This window comes from Electrophorus electricus, chromosome 2, assembly GCF_041902795.1.
Source record: "Electrophorus electricus isolate QZ-2024a chromosome 2, ASM4190279v1, whole genome shotgun sequence".
Taxonomy (NCBI): Eukaryota; Metazoa; Chordata; class Actinopteri; order Gymnotiformes; family Gymnotidae; genus Electrophorus; species Electrophorus electricus.
Genome location: NC_137498.1, coordinates 3,242,501 through 3,262,500, shown reverse-complemented (window position 1 = coordinate 3,262,500; position 20,000 = coordinate 3,242,501). Strand labels below are relative to the sequence as shown.

The 20,000-nt window shown below is 44.9% G+C and overlaps 3 protein-coding genes and 1 long non-coding RNA gene across 10 annotated transcripts in view; 2 read left to right on the top strand and 2 right to left on the bottom strand.

Moving 5' to 3' along the window:
• Positions 1 to 4,418, top strand: part of LOC118241889 (intersectin-2-like) — a 6,084-nt gene extending 1,666 nt beyond the window's left edge. Inside the window, exons 2-4 of the mRNA XM_035529322.2 lie at positions 3,167 to 3,250; positions 3,657 to 3,830; positions 3,945 to 4,418. Coding sequence (XP_035385215.2) covers positions 3,223 to 3,250; positions 3,657 to 3,830; positions 3,945 to 4,102 — 360 coding nt within the window. The 5' untranslated portion in view covers positions 3,167 to 3,222 and the 3' untranslated portion in view covers positions 4,103 to 4,418. The remainder of the gene's footprint in view (positions 1 to 3,166; positions 3,251 to 3,656; positions 3,831 to 3,944) is intronic.
• Positions 4,419 to 5,813: 1,395 nt separating this feature from the next.
• Positions 5,814 to 9,525, bottom strand: LOC145659961 (uncharacterized). The gene is made up of 4 exons (XR_014126155.1): positions 9,452 to 9,525; positions 7,838 to 8,028; positions 6,880 to 7,021; positions 5,814 to 6,078 (listed from the first exon to the last, which is right to left on the bottom strand). It is a non-coding gene; the product is annotated as an uncharacterized LOC145659961 (long non-coding RNA).
• A 995-nt stretch (positions 9,526 to 10,520) lies between these two features.
• LOC113590746 (hydroperoxide isomerase ALOXE3) lies at positions 10,521 to 16,301 on the top strand. 2 transcript variants are annotated; one of them, XM_027031046.3, is made up of 15 exons: positions 10,521 to 10,625; positions 10,893 to 11,043; positions 11,381 to 11,579; positions 11,808 to 11,889; positions 12,300 to 12,422; positions 12,527 to 12,621; positions 12,692 to 12,864; positions 13,002 to 13,145; positions 13,261 to 13,464; positions 14,025 to 14,111; positions 14,300 to 14,469; positions 14,674 to 14,792; positions 14,889 to 14,989; positions 15,081 to 15,251; positions 15,953 to 16,301. In XM_027031046.3, exons 2-15 carry the CDS (start codon positions 10,900 to 10,902, stop codon positions 16,130 to 16,132), a joined length of 1,992 nt encoding a protein of 663 aa, XP_026886847.2. In that variant the 5' UTR covers positions 10,521 to 10,625; positions 10,893 to 10,899; the 3' UTR covers positions 16,133 to 16,301. The 2 variants fall into 2 exon arrangements, with proteins under 2 accessions (XP_026886847.2, XP_081551517.1); XM_081695391.1 differs by lacking the exon at positions 15,081 to 15,251.
• cfap206 (cilia and flagella associated protein 206) overlaps positions 16,302 to 20,000 on the bottom strand; it is a 6,868-nt gene continuing 3,169 nt past the window's right edge. For 2 of the 6 annotated variants that reach the window (XM_081695393.1, XM_081695394.1), the window contains exons 5-12: positions 19,710 to 19,952; positions 19,200 to 19,405; positions 18,737 to 18,856; positions 18,326 to 18,509; positions 17,941 to 18,081; positions 17,591 to 17,784; positions 17,364 to 17,507; positions 16,302 to 17,006 (exon numbers count right to left, since the gene is read on the bottom strand). In XM_081695393.1, coding sequence (XP_081551519.1) covers positions 16,779 to 17,006; positions 17,364 to 17,507; positions 17,591 to 17,784; positions 17,941 to 18,081; positions 18,326 to 18,509; positions 18,737 to 18,856; positions 19,200 to 19,405; positions 19,710 to 19,952 — 1,460 coding nt within the window. In that variant the 3' untranslated portion in view covers positions 16,302 to 16,778. Of the gene's footprint in view, positions 17,508 to 17,590; positions 17,785 to 17,808; positions 18,082 to 18,325; positions 18,510 to 18,736; positions 18,857 to 19,199; positions 19,406 to 19,709; positions 19,953 to 20,000 lie in introns of those variants that run through there. The other 4 variants (XM_027031037.3, XR_014116130.1, XM_081695395.1 and 1 more) reach the window with 4 other exon arrangements.

The following is a 20,000-nucleotide window of genomic DNA, read 5'->3' as shown; positions in this document are numbered from 1 at the left end:
AATTATTCTGCGAGTTAATTCTGCGGCTTAAACGATCACAGCACAAAAGGAATATGATCTTCAGTGTAAGTAGCATTTCTAATAGGACCCTGCAACAGACACACTTTTTTTTCATTATTAATTATTCATCATTGTTCATGATCAATTTCACAAGATGGTCTGAAATGGAAGATGTGTAGGGGGTCACATGACTAGGACAATGGGTGCCATGCCAACAGTATGTATAAGAGCTCAAGCCAAATGATGTCATGATACACCAATCGAGGACCTGCATTCAGGCTGGAAGCCCCGCCCCTCTGCGGTAGCCATGTAAACAATGCCTCCACTCCTGTATGACAGAAAGAGCAAAAGAAAAGATGTTGAGTGTTCTATTCCATTCTGTTCTACTCTATTCTGTTCTATTCTGATCTGTTCTATTCTATTCTGTTCTACTCTATTCTGTTCTACTCTATTCTGTTCTATTCTGATCTATTCTATTCTATTCTACTCTATTCTGTTCTATTCTGATCTGTTCTATTCTATTCTGATCTATTCTATTCTGTTCTACTCTATTCTGTTCTATTCTGATCTGTTCTATTCTATTCTGTTCTACTCTATTCTGTTCTATTCCATTCTGTTCTACTCTATTCTGTTCTATTCTATTCTGTTCTACTCTATTCTGTTCTACTCTATTCTGTTGTATTCTGTTCTATTCTGATCTGTTCTATTCTATTCTGTTCTACTCTATTCTGTTCTATTCTGATCTGTTCTATTCTGTTCTATTCTGATCTGTTCTATTCTATTGTGTTCTACTCTATTCTGTTCTATTCTGATCTGTTCTATTCTGTTCTATTCTTATCTGTTCTACTCTTATCTGTTTTACTCTATTCTGTTCTATTCTGTTCTATTCTATTCTGTTCTACTCTATTCTGTTCTATTCTGATCTGTCCTATTCTGATCTATTCTATTCTATTCTATTCTACTCTATTCTGTTCTATTCTGATCTGTTCTACTCTATTCTGTTCTACTCTATTCTGTTCTACTCGGATCTGTTCTATTCTATTCTGTTCTACTCTATTCTGTTCTATTCGGTCCTGTTCTACTCTATTCTGTTCTATTCTGTTCTGTTCGTGTGCTTGTGCTTGCTGTCCTTACCTGGCTGTTCTTTCCCAGGAGTCCCTGCTGCCCTGTTTGGCCATTTTCCTTCTTCAGACCCTCACACACATACCCTGCCACGCCCAGTCAGTCGTCATGACAATGCCGTTTTCCACACAGAGTTCTGAGGAATCGCCAGGCACTGACAGGATATACAGAGCGGAAAGGATGGCTAAAACAGACCTACGGACTCCTAACAGTATGCCGGGTTGATTGTACAAGGGGTTTGTAATTAAAGAATATTTCTAATAGTGTGTGTTCTGTGCTCTAATAAAGCGTGTTCTGTTTGGCCCGTTTCTAACCGACAAATATTTTGAATTTCAAAAAACAAAGAAAAACTATTTTTTCTTTCTTTTTATTTTTAAACGTAAAAACGCACATGCACGTATAAAAGAAACCGGTGGAGCAGATAATTAGGAGTTAGGAAAATCTGAGAATTTTAACTTCATGTATCTAATTGGACAAAGTCATTCATTTACCCAAGGCTCTTCCCAAACACATTGCCAGAAGGTCATTTTTTAATGTTATGTATTTATATTACACACATACCCCTCCACTACCCCACATTTCATTTTGTTAGTGAAATAGACATATATTTTATATATCGAATATATTTTTATATTATCCGCCAGCACCTCCAGGCCAAAACTCACATTTGATCCTCTTTGATATAATAAAGCTGTAAGCCACACACACACACACACACACACACACACACATACACACACACACACACACACAAGATGTTTGAAGGAGATGCCAAAAAGGCTCAAACAGCAAGACAATACTGGGGTGCTGTTGATCAGGTACGCAGTCACTACATGCGTGTAACGTAAAAACATAACAACATTTTAAAAACCCATGTAACTTTTAGCAACGTGTTTGGGAAAGTAATTGGTAAATTAATAATGTCTCCCAAACCAACGATAACTGAAATCAAGAACCGAAACCTTTCTTTGGGCTTGTTTATTTCCTCCTCCTAATTTCTTTGGAGTACTTCTCCCTGTCTGAACAGGTCCACGGCGGTCTTGTGAGAAGGTTGCTTGCTCCTGGACCACAGTGCCAGCTGAACTGAAAGTGTTGCTCACGTACGACTGTGATGCACCAACACCAGTATCGTCAAATTTGCTTGGACTGATCACTGGGGTGTACACCATTCAAACACAACACATGCAATTATATGTAAAGTATTATTATTATTATTATTATTATTATTATTATTATTATTATTATTATTATTATTACTATGCTATAGAGCCTCCTAATGTCTTCACTGCCTCAAACTTCACAGGGGAGTGTGGGGTAGCAGTACTACTTAATACTGATGTGTGCGGGGGAGCGGTACTACTTAATACTGATGTGTGCGGGGGAGCGGTACTACTTAATACAGATGTGTGCGGGGGAGCGGTACTACTTAATACTGATGTCTTGAAGATCTTATTAAGGGTCCATCTCATGTGCTTGTCCCAGTGTCTCTGTTTTTGTGCCAAGGTTGCTCCATAAGCGTGCAGTCTTATGTCCAATCGCAGTGAGACACCACACTGCCTCTCACGCCTTTCAGTTTTGGCTGTGATCGCACTGCTTTTTATCAGCTTTGAAGCTTTTTAAAAAAAAATCACGTGGCTTTTAGCATTTGCAAGTTGATCGCCTTAAACAAACACCTTTGTAAACACGAGTTGTGCGAAGAACCGCACCGGTTCCCAGGCATCGCGGTTCGTTTCAAATTCGGGACTTACTGTTCAAAGGTCAAACGGTCAACATGACCGCACAGTGCAGTGTCTCTCGAGGCCAGATGCATCCGTGCAAGATGTATGTACATAACTGTCTCATAGGTGTCTCATTAGAAGACCATGCCTCTGCTACGCCTCGCTCAGAACAAAAAAATAGTCCTCTCACATTCTCAAACAGAAGTTACACGCTGGCGCTCTGTCTACGTGGGACATTTTGGACAATAAGTGTATGATGAGTGATGCAACGGAGGATGTGTGTGTGTGGGTGTGTGTGTGTGCGTGTGTGTGTGTGCGTGTTTCAGCTCGGTCGCAGAAAACAAGTGGAATTGGACGTTTGTTAGTAACAGTACAGGAAGCCATGGAGCTGAAACCCTGCAAGCCTAACGGTTAGAGGAACGCAACACACACACACACACACACACACACACACACACACAAACAAGCACACACACACATGCTCACACGCTCACACACACACACACACAAACAAGCACACACACACATGCTCACACGCTCACACACACACACACACAAACAAGCACACACACACATGCTCACACGCTCACACACACACACACACACACACAAACAAGCACACACACACATGCTCACACGCTCACACACACACACACACAAACAAGCACACACACACATGCTCACACGCTCACACACACACACACACACACACACACAAACAAGCACACACACACATGCTCACACGCTCACACACACACACACACACACACACACACACGCATCATTAAGTCGTGGCTGTGTTGTCTCCTGTCGTAGGGAAGAGTGCTCCCTACTGCGAGTTGTCCATGGGCGCCCAGTGCTACACCTCTCGGCCTCACAGACACGCCGTCAACCCCAAGTGGAACTTCAGTTGTCACTTCTTCATCAAGGACGTGTACCAGGACGTCCTGTGCCTCACGGTCTTTGAACGGGACCGGTTCTCCCCTGACGGCAAGCGGACCTGCGTCGTCCCGGCAATAGCGCTGCCGGTCCTCACAAATCAGGTCAGCGAACTTTACGACATGTGCCGTTCGATTCCAATGCGTGCGCATGCTCTGTTTCCAGACTTTCTCGGCCGCACCGAGGTTCCCGTGGCGACCATAAAGAAGGAGCAGGACCGACACGGGCCGTTGGTGCAACGGCTGCTGCTCCACGAGGTCCCGACGGGAGAGGTCAGAGTTCGCCTCGATCTCCAGCTCTATGAACAGGCGCTTCCCCTCTGACCTTCGGACTTCGTTCCGCCACGTTCGGCCCCTCAGCTCCGGACCGAGGTGACTTTCCGCGATACGCCGTCCTGGAATTCTGACACGTTTGTTCGCAATGTTTCCGAACTTCGCCTCAGACGTCTACACAACTCTTCCCAAAAACTGGTGTGTGCTAGTCGTAGCAAAAAATCTTTTTTTTCGCATTGATGCAAAAGTCGCAGTTAATTTTAAAAAGACTGAGTGCATGCAGACAACTGCAGTTTAGGATTCATATGAGCTCATGTGCTAATGTGATGCAAGTGAGATAGAAAATAAAATAAAATCTGTCACCACTTGGCTGTTGTGAGCCTTTATGTTTTGAAACTCTTCCTCCTGTGGTCTTCGCCGGAGTGTTTAAACTGTAATTATTTGTTTAGCAGTTACAGTGTATGCGTCAGGCTTGGAGAGTCCAAGTTATACTGAGCTCAGACGTGGTTTCCTGTAGTTCTGCTGAGCTCAGCAGTCCCGTGTGGGGCAGACGAGCCGTTTCCTGTGGATACTTTAACAGAGAAGAGGCCAGAACTTGTGTGCAACTGAAAACGTTTGGCGAGCTCCTCCTCCAACCCCGAGCTGCACACCCAGTGGCTGACATTTCGACGGACGTGGCAACAGATTTTGTCGCCGGGTGCACCAGAGCTACTAGATGCGTGGTGTAACCGCAATGTGATCAAAAGCTCACTTGAAATTTACTCCAACAGCAAAAAAAAAGTGCCAGCCATGTTAAAAGGAAATCTTCCCACGGCTCGGATGTCAGATATGCTCAGAATTAAAGCTTCGGATTTTTGCTTCTTTCTCAGATTCACTGTCCGCAAACATACATACGTTAAGATATTTGCTATGTTATATGCCTGGGCTGCACACTTAGTGATTAATTTAATGAGAAATACTCCAAAAGATGTAATGTTTTGTTTTTAGAGGATACACACACACACACACACACACACACACACACACACACACACACACGCACACACACTGCAGCTCCGTACGCTATCAACTGAGGAACTGTGGCACAGGTTGACAGTGGCTTCAGCCGTGAGATCTTCTGTCATTTGAAATGTGATGATATAACGTTTATTCAAAACTACACCTGACGCTCCATTGCAGTTTTGGCTGGAAACTTTACACACCAAAAGCGAACGCTCAGAGCAAAGCGTCAAAAGCGTCACTTTTCTAACTGCGTCTTTAAACAAAGTCACCAGAATTTTTTTTTTAAACAATCGCTTTCCGCTTCGCACTATGACGGCAGTTCTCCAACACACTTATGCGAATTTCTACACCCTCACGAAAGCTCTGGGAAAACACTTCTCTTAACACGCCTGAACCAGGCGACGTCTGAGCACACTTCCATGGCAACGGAACACCAGCACGTCTTAGCGCTGCAGACAGACCTCAGGTCAGCTCAGCTCCTGTGAGAACTTTACGAGAGAGAGTGCGAGTGTGAGAGTGAAAGGGTGAACAAAGTAATACACTCGGGTAGTACGCGGAGATGTCAGGACCTGTCATTGAAGAAGGCGGCACACAGAAGCCAACGTCTGTAACGCAGACGTTCAGACTGTAGAACAACACAGGTTTTATTTGTTTATGTTGTGCTATTTGGGTTCAATGTTTAATGGTTAATTACAGCAATTATTCTGCGAGTTAATTCTGCGGCTTAAACGATCACAGCACAAAAGGAATATGATCTTCAGTGTAAGTAGCATTTCTAATAGGACCCTGCAACAGACACACTTTTTTTTCATTATTAATTATTCATCATTGTTCATGATCAATTTCACAAGATGGTCTGAAATGGAAGACGTGTAGGGGGTCACATGACTAGGACAATGGGTGCCATGCCAACAGTATGTATAAGAGCTCAAGCCAAATGATGTCATGATACACCAATCGAGGACCTGCATTCAGGCTGGAAGCCCCGCCCCTCTGCGGTAGCCATGTAAACAATGCCTCCACTCCTGTATGACAGAAAGAGCAAAAGAAAAGATGTTGAGTGTTCTATTCCATTCTGTTCTACTCTATTCTGTTCTATTCTGATCTGTTCTATTCTATTCTGTTCTACTCTATTCTGTTCTACTCTATTCTGTTCTATTCTGATCTATTCTATTCTGTTCTACTCTATTCTGTTCTATTCTGATCTGTTCTATTCTATTCTGTTCTATTCTGATCTATTCTATTCTGTTCTACTCTATTCTGTTCTATTCTGATCTGTTCTATTCTATTCTGTTCTACTCTATTCTGTTCTATTCAATTCTGTTCTACTCTATTCTGTTCTATTCTGATCTGTTCTATTCTATTCTGTTGTACTCTATTCTGTTCTACTCTATTCTGTTCTAGTCTGTTCTATTCTGATCTGTTCTATTCTGATCTGTTCTATTCTATTCTGTTCTACTCTATTCTGTTCTATTCTGATCTGTTCTATTCTGTTCTATTCTGATCTGTTCTATTCTATTGTGTTCTACTCTATTCTGTTCTATTCTGATCTGTTCTATTCTGTTCTATTCTTATCTGTTCTACTCTTATCTGTTCTACTCTATTCTGTTCTATTCTATTCTGTTCTACTCTATTCTGTTCTATTCTGATCTGTCCTATTCTGATCTATTCTATTCTGTTCTACTCTATTCTGTTCTATTCTGATCTGTTCTACTCTATTCTGTTCTACTCTATTCTGTTCTACTCTGATCTGTTCTATTCTATTCTGTTCTACTCTATTCTGTTCTATTCTGTTCTGTTCGTGTGCTTGTGCTTGCTGTCCTTACCTGGCTGTTCTTTCCCAGGAGCCCCTGCTGCCCTGTTTGGCCATTTTCCTTCTTCAGACCCTCACACACATACCCTGCCACGCCCAGTCAGTCGTCATGACAATGCCGTTTTCCACACAGAGTTCTGAGGAATCGCCAGGCACTGACAGGATATACAGAGCGGAAAGGATGGCTAAAACAGAGCTACGGACTCCTAACAGTATGCCGGGTTGATTGTACAAGGGGTTTGTAATTAAAGAATATTTCTAATAGTGTGTGTTCTGTGCTCTAATAAAGCGTGTTCTGTTTGGCCCGTTTCTAACCGACAAATATTTTGAATTTCAAAAAACAAAGAAAAACTATTTTTTCTTTCTTTTTATTTTTAAACGTAAAAACGCACATGCACGTATAAAAGAAACCGGTGGAGCAGATAATTAGGAGTTAGGAAAATCTGAGAATTTTAACTTCATGTATCTAATTGGGCAAAGTCATTCATTTACCCAAGGCTCTTCCCAAACACATTGCCAGAAGGTCATTTTTTAATGTTATGTATTTATATTACACACATACCCCTCCACTACCCCACATTTCATTTTGTTAGTGAAATAGACATATATTTTATATATCGAATATATTTTTATATTATCCGCCAGCACCTCCAGGCCAAAACTCACATTTGATCCTCTTTGATATAATAAAGCTGTAAGCCACACACACACACACACACACACACACACACATACACACACACACACACACACACACACACAAGATGTTTGAAGGAGATGCCAAAAAGGCTCAAACAGCAAGACAATACTGGGGTGCTGTTGATCAGGTACGCAGTCACTACATGCGTGTAACGTAAAAACATAACAACATTTTAAAAACCCATGTAACTTTTAGCAACGTGTTTGGGAAAGTAATTGGTAAATTAATAATGTCTCCCCAACCAACGATAACTGAAATCAAGAACCGAAACCTTTCTTTGGGCTTGTTTATTTCCTCCTCCTAATTTCTTCGGAGTACTTCTCCCTGTCTGAACAGGTCCACGGCGGTCTTGTGAGAAGGCTGCTTGCTCCTGGACCACAGTGCCAGCTGAACTGAAAGTGTTGCTCACGTACGACTGTGATGCACCAACACCAGTATCGTCAAATTTGCTTGGACTGATCACTGGGGTGTACACCATTCAAACACAACACATGCAATTATATGTAAAGTATTATTATTATTATTATTATTATTACTATGCTATAGAGCCTCCTAATGTCTTCACTGCCTCAAACTTCACAGGGGAGTGCGGGGGAGCAGTACTACTTAATACTGATGTGTGCGGGGGAGCGGTACTACTTAATACAGATGTGTGCGGGGGAGCGGTACTACTTAATACTGATGTGTGCGGGGGAGCGGTACTACTTAATACTGATGTGTGCGGGGGAGCGGTACTACTTAATACTGATGTCTTGAAGATCTTATTAAGGGTCCATCTCATGTGCTTGTCCCAGTGTCTCTGTTTTTGTGCCAAGGTTGCTCCATAAGCGTGCAGTCTTATGTCCAATCGCAGTGAGACACCACACTGCCTCTCACGCCTTTCAGTTTTGGCTGTGATCGCACTGCTTTTTATCAGCTTTGAAGCTTTTTAAAAAAAAATCACGTGGCTTTTAGCATTTGCAAGTTGATCGCCTTAAACAAACACCTTTGTAAACACGAGTTGTGCGAAGAACCGCACCGGTTCCCAGGCATCGCGGTTCGTTTCAAATTCGGGACTTACTGTTCAAAGGTCAAACGGTCAACATGACCGCACAGTGCAGTGTCTCTCGAGGCCAGATGCATCCGTGCAAGATGTATGTACATAACTGTCTCATAGGTGTCTCATTAGAAGACCATGCCTCTGCTACGCCTCGCTCAGAACAAAAAAATAGTCCTCTCACATTCTCAAACAGAAGTTACACGCTGGCGCTCTGTCTACGTGGGACATTTTGGACAATAAGTGTATGATGAGTGATGCAACGGAGGATGTGTGTGTGTGGGTGTGTGTGTGTGTGTGTGTGTGTGTCCTGCACTTCCCCGCTCCGTGACCCTGCTCTGTGAGCTTACATGGTATGTTGCTTCATGGCTGAGTTTGCCATGTTTCCGAGGTACTACAACAGTTGAGTGGGGCAGATCTAGCAAGGCAGATAATCCAAAAACGGCCACGTCAACATTTTTTGACAGCACCATGTTTAAAGGGAACATATGATGTGTGTGTGTGTGTGTGTGTGTGTGTTCGGGTACGTCGGGTGCCTACCTACCCACAAGCTGTAAAGTAAGACGACCCAGTTAATTCTTTTTAATGTTCTGTCTACATTAGAAAACATGAGCTACAATATGGAATATAGATCTGTGGGGCAGATTTAGCAGGGGCTCATAGATCTGTGGGGCAGATTTAGCAGGGGCAGATCTAGCCGGGGCACATATTTCATAAACTCACAAGGTGGCCTTCTACGACAGTGCCACAAGTCTTGAAGCTCTTAAGACATGTTTTACTGCAAATCTTTGTCTAAAAAAATATTTCCACAAAATATTTCTGTGTTTAATCTTAAAAATGGTCACTTACCTGCACATTATGTCGTATTTACTATACAGAAATCAATAACTTTACACCTAAATCTTTGTGACCATACATTTTCCATTTATAGTCAAACACTAACTACTGCTAAAATGATCAGAACTTCTTACATAACAATGGTTACCAATAGCAACAGTTTAGTTGGCCAGATGATTGGTCTGAGGGCTATATAAAGACAGCTAATTGGCTAATTCATAATCTGCTTTTTTTTTTTAAAGTAATATCTGTGTGTGTACTGAGGGTTTTTCTGATGTAACTTCTCTGACCTTACATTACCTGTTATTTCGTGGGGGGAAGACATTAAAAAAATGGACTTTTTTATTGTACCTGTAGAAGTGTACCCATGTTGCGCAATTCTTGTTTCTTTTTACGGCCTGTGGACGCGGGTTGTTACTGCGCAACCTTCTCTTCTCCTTTTTCTGTTTTGTTTTTTTTCCTCCTTTGATTCAATCTGCACATGTCACCACTTTAAAGAGTTGTGAAATTAACAATTAAATATTGTGAAATGAAAGAGTTCACCATCTGCTTATCTGCTGCATACGACCTATACGCGTTCATACAGGGAAAAATTATTCATCCATAAATCTTAAATCGATAATTCATAAATCATTCAAAGCGCAGACATATTTGTAATGCACATGACAGATCAAAAGTAGAATTAAAAGAATATACAGGACTTACTGTAGACTAGAAGATAAAACTCAGTGTCTAAAAAGATTTTTAAAAAGACTCTTTCAATCATTTCAAAACACCCACGATCTGACAGGACTGGCATCAAGCAACAGGCATTTTCTAAGATGAAACAAGGAGACTTGAGATTCTCTTTATGTGGAATATGATAAAAGATAGTAATAAAGCAAATTTATTACAGATAAATCTATTTCCAATCTATTACTTTGGGTCTAATGTCGCATATTCACATGTAGGTTCCTTTAGTCTAAAGTTTTGTTTTTTCCCATCTTCAAATTCAACAAAGTCACTCTAACCGCTACAGCCTGATGCCACATACACACCCGTCTTGACATGTGTGATGTTTGGTCACATGACCGTGAGTACAAAAACGGAAGGCTTGTAGTGTGTGCTGCAGTCGACCTCGCTGACCCACACGACGAGGAGCAAGGTTTGCAGAACAAGCTATCTATAGCCCACTCTCCCACGCCAGGTGCGTACCGACGATGAACTACAGTAACGCAGCCAGTAAAACAGTTCTGTGCCGCTTTCAATGACATTATTTTTATTTCATTGTGCATGGGATATGTGTGTGCCATTTAGGGATAAGTTTGTGTGCTAACAGATGCAGAGGTTTGAAAAAAATACACGGTCACTCAGACCTTTAGTTCTAAAAGAACAAAAACAACTTGACATCTTTTGAAAGTGGCAAGAAGTACATATGGATGCATTTTTTTTTCTGATTTATCTTTAAATTCAGGGTAAACATGAACGACTATAATATTCAAGTTGTAACTGGCGAAATTCTTCAAGCTGGAACCTTCAATAAAATCTACATCAAGTTGATTGGCACGGAGTGTAACAGTGGCCAGCAACGTCTCAAAGCGCCCACGGGCTTCTGGCCCGGATCGGTGAGCGCCTCCTGCTGTTCTCCTTATGTCACATCCTGTAAGAGAGCTGACTTGGAGTTGAGAGTTGAGACTTACAACTAATTGGAAGCAATTACCAATTAATTAAACTTATCTAGTACCATTAAGACTACAAGACTCTTACCGACCTGCTGATAATTTTGTTTTTGTTTTGTTTTGTTTTTGTTGACATTTATTAAATGCTGTAAAGTGAATTCCTTGTTTACATTTGTGTTTAGAACTCTCTCAACATGTACACTGATTTTTACATCAGCTGATTGTAATGTTTAAACTGTTAATGTCTATAACTAAACGAAAGTAAACCGTCACGTCCCAACAGAAGCTCAGCTTCACTGTGTCCTGCACGGCAAATCTCGGCACTCTCCTATTGGTCGAGCTGGAATCTAAGGCACGGATGATTGGTTTGAACGAGTGGTTCTGCGCCGAAGTTATGGTAACCACGCCCAAAGGGGAGGAGCTTCTTTTCCCATGCCACCGCTGGCTGGGCTCCGAAAGGGTGGTGCTCAGGGACTCAGTAGGTTGGTAAACGTGCAGCCTGTTTGTTTCAAGAGTGTTGTATGAACCTCAGACATTTATGCTTCTGTACTTGAACATGTGAGACATAACTACTAATGTGAGAATTAACATATACTTGCATTTAAAAAAATTATATATATATTTTTTTTTTTACATCATTTACTTTTATTTGGAACCAGGATATATTTCACTAGATTTTGCTGTTCATGCGCTTTATGTGATCTGTGTAGCTACGTTGCGACACAAGGAGACCAGTCCTGAACTCCTGGCACACAGACAAGAGAGTCTTAAGGCGCGCCGCCAGCTCTTCAAGTGAGTACGGAAAATCTGTATGTGTTTACATTTATCTTTCTGCAGACGCGTATCAGAGAAACACAAGAAGCAGGCGACTCGGTAACACTTTGTCGGTAACCTGAGGAACCACCAGACCAGTTAAGCCGTGCAGACATGAGGATCACTGTTATTGTGCGAGTACGATGGTGCATCACTTGAAGCACACGTGTAGATACAGTTAGAACGAATGAAAACGCAATTTTACCAATAAATACACACATTAATGTGCATTGCAAAGTACAAAGCAACAAGAGTTCAGTGTGCTTACTAGAGGAGGGTTAGACGTCCCCTGAATCTGTATCATTAAGAGGTAGATGTCTTTTGCTCAAAATCCCAACACATTCAGTGAGCCTGTGCGTGTGTGTGCATGTGCGTGTGCACGCGTACAGGTGGAGCATATACGCTGATGGCATACCTCACACCGTGCACGCCGAGTTTCCGTGCAACCTGCCGCCCGAGGTCAGGTTCTCCTTCACCAAGGACAAAGAGTTCGTGTTCTCCTCGGCTGTGGCGTGAGTGCGCATGGGGACTTCAGGGTTTCGGGGCGCCACAATTCCACCCTCCCCCGAGGCTGCTGCTTCCTGCTTTCACGCAACATGATGTTTTCTGTTCCCAGTTTTATGAAGATAAACCTGCGCTGCCCTCTCAAGTTCTCGTGGAGCAGCCTCAGTGAGCTGGACACGCTCGTCTGCAGGAAGACAGACATTTTAGGTGAGTTCTGTCCCACTGTTGTTCTCTAGCTCTTATATTCTTATCTAATTTGTCCCTTTTTTTTTGGCAGAATACGTGCAGAAGAACTGGAAGAGGGATGAATTCTTTGGGTACCAGTTCCTGAATGGTCTGAACCCCATGATGATCAAGCGTTGCTCCAAACTGCCTGACAACTTCCCTGTCACCAGTGACATGGTGTCTAGCTTTCTGCCAATGGGCAGCACGTTAGAGCAGGAGATGGAGGTAAAAACATTCAACAGTTATGTTTCCACAACACTCTTATATCCACAGGCGCCTTTCAGAGCTTTGAAACTAACCCGAACGTTTTTGTCCTTTGGATCGAATTAATCGGTGTGATTCATCCTCTTGGATTGAATCAGAAGGGAAATGTCTTCCTGTGTGACTATGAGAGACTCCGTGGCCTGGATGGAAACCTGATCTGCAAGAAGCAGCAGTATCTGGCTGCCCCGCTCTGCCTGCTCTTCAGTACTCCACAGGAAACACTGGTGCCCATCGCTATCCAGGTAAGGCAACCCACAGCACACATCGCTGCACATGGCTATCCAGCGTGTAAACACACCCTACCCATATCTAAAAGTCATCCGTGCCGTATGTGAGAATGAGTCCTCCCCCGCACAGCTGTTCCAGGAGGCGGGCCCAGAGAACCCCATCTTCCTTCCCTCGGACTCGGAGCACGACTGGCTGCTGGCGAAGATGTTCGTGCGCAACGCCGAGTTCAACGAACACGAGCTGAACTTCCATCTGCTGCGCACTCACCTGCTGGCCGAGATCTTCACCGTGGCCACCATGCGAGACTTGCCTGCAGCGCATCCGCTGTTCAAGGTGGCACCCCCAACCGACCCCCCTCCCCCGGCCACTTTTGTTCTTCTGTGTTGTTTCGTTCGTCTTCTCGTTGTTCTAAAAGTTCTCGTATGATGACGTCTGGAGTTTATGCATCGCGGTTCGATTCATGTCTGTGAAACGCCGGTGTGCGTAGTTCACGTGTAGGGACCTGGGCCCTGAGATGAAGCATCCAGAACAGAACAGGTATTCTTCCATCCTCAGTTTCTCTCAGGACAGATGGAGAATGCAAGCGATGTCGGAAAATGGGTGGCAATCAGACAAACAAATGCTACGCCAAGTCGGTAACCACATATGAACATTAAACACTGATATATAATGATCCAGAGTTTTGGATCATTTCTAGTCCTAAACCACCATCAAGTCTTAACCTTGATTGTTGAACGCATCCCAAGTTGTTAGTACAGATGCAGAGTTGTCCCCTAGCTAGCTATCAGCACGTCAGGTGCAGCTATAGGTGTAGGCGTACCTAACGGCACACGTTATTGCCCTCCGGGCTCCCGGTGATGACGAGTTTGTCCCTGTCTGTCTTCCTTTTCCAGCTTCTGTTACCCCACACTCGGTTCACGCTCCAGATCAACATCATGGCCAGGAAGACGCTGATCTCGTCGTACGGTTATTTTCCAAAGGTACGCAATCTTCGCTTTGAGGACATTTCGGATCAACGATACGCATCGTTATACTTGCGTCTCAATCCAGATATCACAGACATTAGCACAGATATTATTAATAATTGCGGATATAATATCGTCTTAATAGCGCTTTGCAAGAATGCGAAGTCACTTTGCTAAAATGCGGATCCCTCGTTCCTGTACAGTTCACTGCTATAGGCAACGACTCCATGATGGAATTCCTGCAAAGGGCCGTCTTATCCCTGACGTACAGCTCCCTCTGTCTGCCGGATGACATCAAGGAGCGAGGCCTGGAAAAGATTCCCAACTTCTACTACAGGGATGATGGCCTGGAGCTGTGGAAGATCATTTTCAAGTACGGGTTTAAGGAACAAGTCTACATTAGAGCCATGATCCATAAATCTGGAAGTCTGGGACCTACAGTAAAGCCATAATCTGTAAACTTGCTATTGCTCCAGAATGTGCTCACATGCTCATCATTAAAGGATCTTTTTTTCCTAGTTGTTTTTCACAACTTTGAACTGACAGAGAAAAAAAACATCTCCCCCCCCCCCACTAGGTTTGTGAACGGCATACTGTCGTATTACTACACCGACTCTGATGTCCAGACTGACATCGAGCTTCAAGCATGGCTCACCTCCATATTCCAAAGTGGATTCCTGGAAAACCCACACGCTGGTATGATATTCTTCCTAGATTTTTTCCCTCTTTCTCCAAAATTCTCATTCCTGTCTAAAACCTCTCCATCTGTCCATCCACCCATCCCACCATCAGGATTTCCAAAGTCTTTCAGCACCGTGGAGGAGCTGGTGAAGTTTGTCACCATGGTGATCTTCACAGTGTCCGCCCAACACGCCGCAGTGAACAACGGCCAGGTACGGAAATGTTTTTTGTTTTTTTTTTCGCTTTCTTTGCCTAAACGTGATCTTAACGCTGCCGGACCTGACGACGCCTCCGGGCTTTCAGTTCGACTACGGAGGGTGGATGCCCAACTTCCCCAGTTCTCTCCAGCAAGCCCCCCCCAGGCGTAAGGGGCTTGCCACGGAGCACACCGTTTCTGACACCCTGCCCAGCGTCAGCAGCACGGTGAACACGATGGCCATTGTCTACCTGCTGTGTCACGACACCTGTGATCGCGTGAGTCCAGACGCCTCAGGACACGGCAATACATGTCAAATCCTTTGGTGTTGCAGAAAACCTTAGTTCCACCAATCTGGCTAAATATAAATACAGCTCCAGAGGTGAAAAGCCCACTTTTTAAGATATTTCCGCTTTAAGATTTTTTTTTTTTCAAGGATTATTAGTTTGAAAACTTTTTGTAGGAAAATATTGATCATCATAATATAAAATATTATATATATATTACAAAATATATATCATTGAAAATATTTAACGCAAATATAAATACGGTCCCAAATCATAAATGTTATTTTTACCTGTAACAATGTGGAGAATACATGAATATGAAAGAAGACTTACAAGTAGATTTACAAGATTTTCCAGATACCGTAGTGCACAACTTAGTGCCATGTACCAGGATCCATATGCCTCAGGATATAGTGTTGCATGTAAAATAATACAAAGTTAAAGTTTGGGAGACACTTAAGTTCACTTTAAACTCTTACGTCTACATGTGCACCTACGTGATCATTTGTTGATCCTTGTCCTGCCAGTAATTTTGGAGAAATTGTAAGACTTCCCTGATAAAACACAAACTTAATGCTGTCAGGGTTCAAAGTACGCATCAGGCACGTCTTGCAGCAGTACACGGGGAAATATGAGCACTCGTTAGCAATCGCAAAATGAAATCTGAAAAGTACTGTGTTGTGCATTTTCAGTATGCCCTTGGGAATTACCCCGAGGTCCATTTCAGCGAGGAGATACCCCAGAAGCAGATCCAGCAGTTCCAGACGGATCTCCTTCAGATTGAGAAGAAAATAGAGACCAGGAACAAGACACTGGAGCTTCCATACACGTACATGAGTCCTCAGAACATGAATAATAGCATCACCATTTAGCCTGGGGTTCTTATCTCCTCCTTTGGCCGCGGGCATTCACGAACACAAACAGAAGAAACCCTTTTCGAGGTCTAGAATACACAGAATACAATCTAAGCCGGTCTGATTCTGCGGTTTGTTAATTCACCATTTGTGTTGTTAGACAACAATAAATTCAAGCAACTGCAAAGTGTGTTTTGTTTTTATTAAACACAAAATAATTGACAAGATGAGTAAACCCCCCCCCACACACACACACAACAGAAGCTCAGCACTTAAAACATCTGGAACGTAAAAGTGGTTGCTATGGAAAGCCGGCACATTGGTTCGCTGCTCAGAGCACACGTTTCCCACCTGATGGACCAGGGTTGGAGACCCAGGTGAGTTGCTTCTGAAGGCCCTTACGTTCAGGTTTGAAGACCCAGGTGTGTTGCTTCTGAAGACCCTTATATTCAGGCTTGGACACCCAGGTGTGGTTGCCTGGTGTGGTCCCCATATGTCAATAATTACACCAATGTAAAAGAAAGACAGACATCGCTCACGGAAATGAATCCTGCAGTGAAATGATTTTTAATGTATAATCCACACTGACCAATCGTTTAACCCAAAGACAGAAAGGACCTCCGTGACTGGCCGAAGGACGGCTACGTTAAACTGGACATGGCAGCTACTGGTCCGCAGCTCGGGTTAAATCGACCTTGGTCACGCGTGTGCTGGTGCCATCCTTTCCTCTCAGCCCAGCCAGGTAGATCAGAGGGCGGGGGACGTTACTTTGGCCCTCTCTTTTCGTCTGGGTCCCCGTGTCTTTGGGGGGATACGTCTGGGTGCTGTTGGCCCTCCTCATGTGGCTCAGGTCCGTCTGCATCGAACGGGTCACTTTCCTGCGTAGGTTCGCCTGGGAGAAGGGCGCGACCCAACAACAGTTCCTGGCTTACACCCTCTGGTTCTGAAGCCGTTCTTCCCTAGATTGCTAAATGGCTACAACAGCGACCGTTTTGAATTCTAAATAAAAAAAAGATCTCTAAAGCTTTTGGCACACACAGACATAAATACATATAATAAATCAGAAGAAGGTTCCAGGTGAGTAACTGCAGTGTACTGCAGTAAAAGATGTAGAAATATTTTACATTATAGTGAAGTACACAGAGTTTCCAGGGAACCGAGATGTTTCTGGACCTCTGGAGACGGTATGTACGTCACTGTAGTCTTTCCCGCCATTTTTACGTGTGCGCTACAGATAAGAGCAGGTCACCAGTCTGATGGCCTGCCTGCGTAGCTCCCACTCGTTCCACTCGTACGACTTCACCACGTTGCACTCCAGGAGGTGCGTGTCCGTCTGCGTGCTACTGTCGCTTCTGGAGATGGGCTTCACCAGCAGAGTCTCGCCGGACTGCATCTGAACACACACACACGCACCGGTCACTACGGCTACGCCCCGATGCCGTCGTGACGCGCTGCGCCCTGGGTTATTGGGGTCACCTGAGCGTACGTCGAGACACTTGAAAAGTGCCGGTGCATTCGGAGGAGCTGGATCAACTCGGGAGATCTCGTCACCTGCTCGGCCACCAGCTCCACGCACTCGTCGGCTGCCGAGGCGAACTGGAGGGCGGCCTGTTTGGAAGAGAAGCAGTAGAACTTCTCCTTGTGTTTTAGGACGCCGATACGGGGGTTACCTAAAGCGAGCAGGAACACACAACCTCAGAAACATGCAGGCTAGGGTTGGGGGGGTCTCCCTCCCTCTGTTATAGCCCTCAGAAACACACGACTAGTGGGTGACCGGGGGGCAGGGGGCGACCTCTGTAATGGAGACCACGCGTCAGTGTATGAACCTGGCAGCAGCGTGCCATCTCTTGCTATGAGTGCGTGTCCGCACATGCCCCTGTACTGCAGGGGGAGCTTGTCGAAGTTCGCCGTGGTCTCGGGCAGAAGCCACTCGCAGGACTTCATCTCGTCCGGATCGACCCGCTCCCCTGACAGGCAGGCAGGCAGACAGACAGACAGACAGAGAGACAAAAGAGAAATGATTCAAGACTTGAAATAAGGCAGGTCTCATGATGGAGCGTTTTTCTTATCCACCTCAGGCTGTAAAGCCTGAGACGAACACTAGGGGGTCACTGTTCAGTACTCCCGAACTGCTCCGCACGTGCAAAAAGAATTTTCCGTGAATTCCTACATCCGCGTGCCCACCCCCACCCCGAGCTGGCCTGGTCATACCTGCGCTCTCCTCAGCTCGTTCCAGATCCGTTTTGACCACGACCCCCTGCAGAAGCCGCTCGAGCTCGCTGGGCTGGGCTGATAGGAAAGGCCTCAGGCTCGAAGCCAGGCCACTGAGCATGCTCAGTAGCAGCAGCTCTTCCTGTAGCTCCGCCCACAGATTGGCCAGCACCGTGAAATGAGGCTGACGGAAAGGATTGCAGAGGCGGATATGATTTTGATAAACGGACTTGAAGTGCAACCGTACCGCATAGACGCCACTTAGCAAACACAGTCATAACTGCACCAGTAAGGTCTGGCAGTACACGTTGCGCATAATGCACTCAAATATCGAGTTTCCGTTTGCATTTTGTCTTCCTTTTTTCAGCGACGCAAGGCGGCAGACGTCGGGAGAGGAAACGCGGAACTCACGAACACTTGGGAGGTTGGCACGGCAGACTTGGAGTGGACGGTGGTCTTCAGCAGCCTCATCCTCGCCGCGAGCGCTGTCTGTAAAGCCTCCACCTGAGTCGCGCACAGGGTGACGTCAGCCTGACGGGGTGCACAGAGACCAAGCCGCTTAGGAATCGGTCAAACGCGACCTCCGACCCCCGTCAAGGCGCCGGGGCCTGAGTACCCGCAGCATCTACTGGTGCAGTTATGGCACAAAACACCTCGTTTCTCCTCTGTGTGCGGCTTAGATTATCACAGCAGTTAAAAGGTACTTGACTTGTAATCGGAAGGTTGCTGGTTCAAACCCCCCACTGCCAAGCTGCCACTGTTGAGCACTGTTGCTCAAGTGGAACTCAGTAATAATTGTAAGTTGCTTTGGATAAAAGCGTCAGCTAAATTCATATTCTGTGTTGAGCTGAGTAATAGATTTATTTTCCACTACCAGTAGGAGTTTGAGGAAGGCTTCATGTTGCCGCACGTTGTACAGAGCCTCTCTGAGCAGGTCGGGGCGAACCGCGCGGTCGGCGTCGGGTCCGGACAGGCTCTCCAGCAGGGCGGTGTACTGCCAGGCTAACTGCTGGGTCCCTTTCAGCTCTGCCTCTATGTCTCTGCTGATGGTGGGCAGAGCGTCGTTCAGCACGCCAGGCACTGCAGGGGTTAACAGGGTGAGATTGGCTGATAAAATGTTTCTCTCAAGTAAAGAATGTGTATTGCATTTCCCTGGTCATGCGCCTTAAGCTCTCCAGTGAATGATCAGGCTTATTGGGTGTGTCTGAGCTGGTGTGCTATGCCGCACCAAACGGGGCAGCTCGGTGAGGTTTTGTCCAGCAGGGGGTGCTAGTGAGCAACTGCGGTTTTGCGCAAGTTCATGCCAGGGAAAGGCATCATTTATTTCATAATAACAACGGCAAACTTTCACTCTGCCCTTCCACACACACACGGGGTCACTCACGGTCGTCTATGTCCTGTCCCCCGTGTTCGCCGTCCTTGTTGAAGAGACGGATTCCGGTGACGACGGCGCTGAGTTTGTTTAGCTGCTGCTCTTTGTTCTGTTTTGGCAGAGACATGAAGGAGGCCAAGTCTGACTGTGGGAACACACTCTGCAGCGCAGCTACACACAAACACACACACACACACACACACACACACATGAAGGAGGCCAAGTCTGACTGTGGGAACACACTCTGCAGCGCAGCTACACACACACACACACACACACACACACACACACACACACACATGA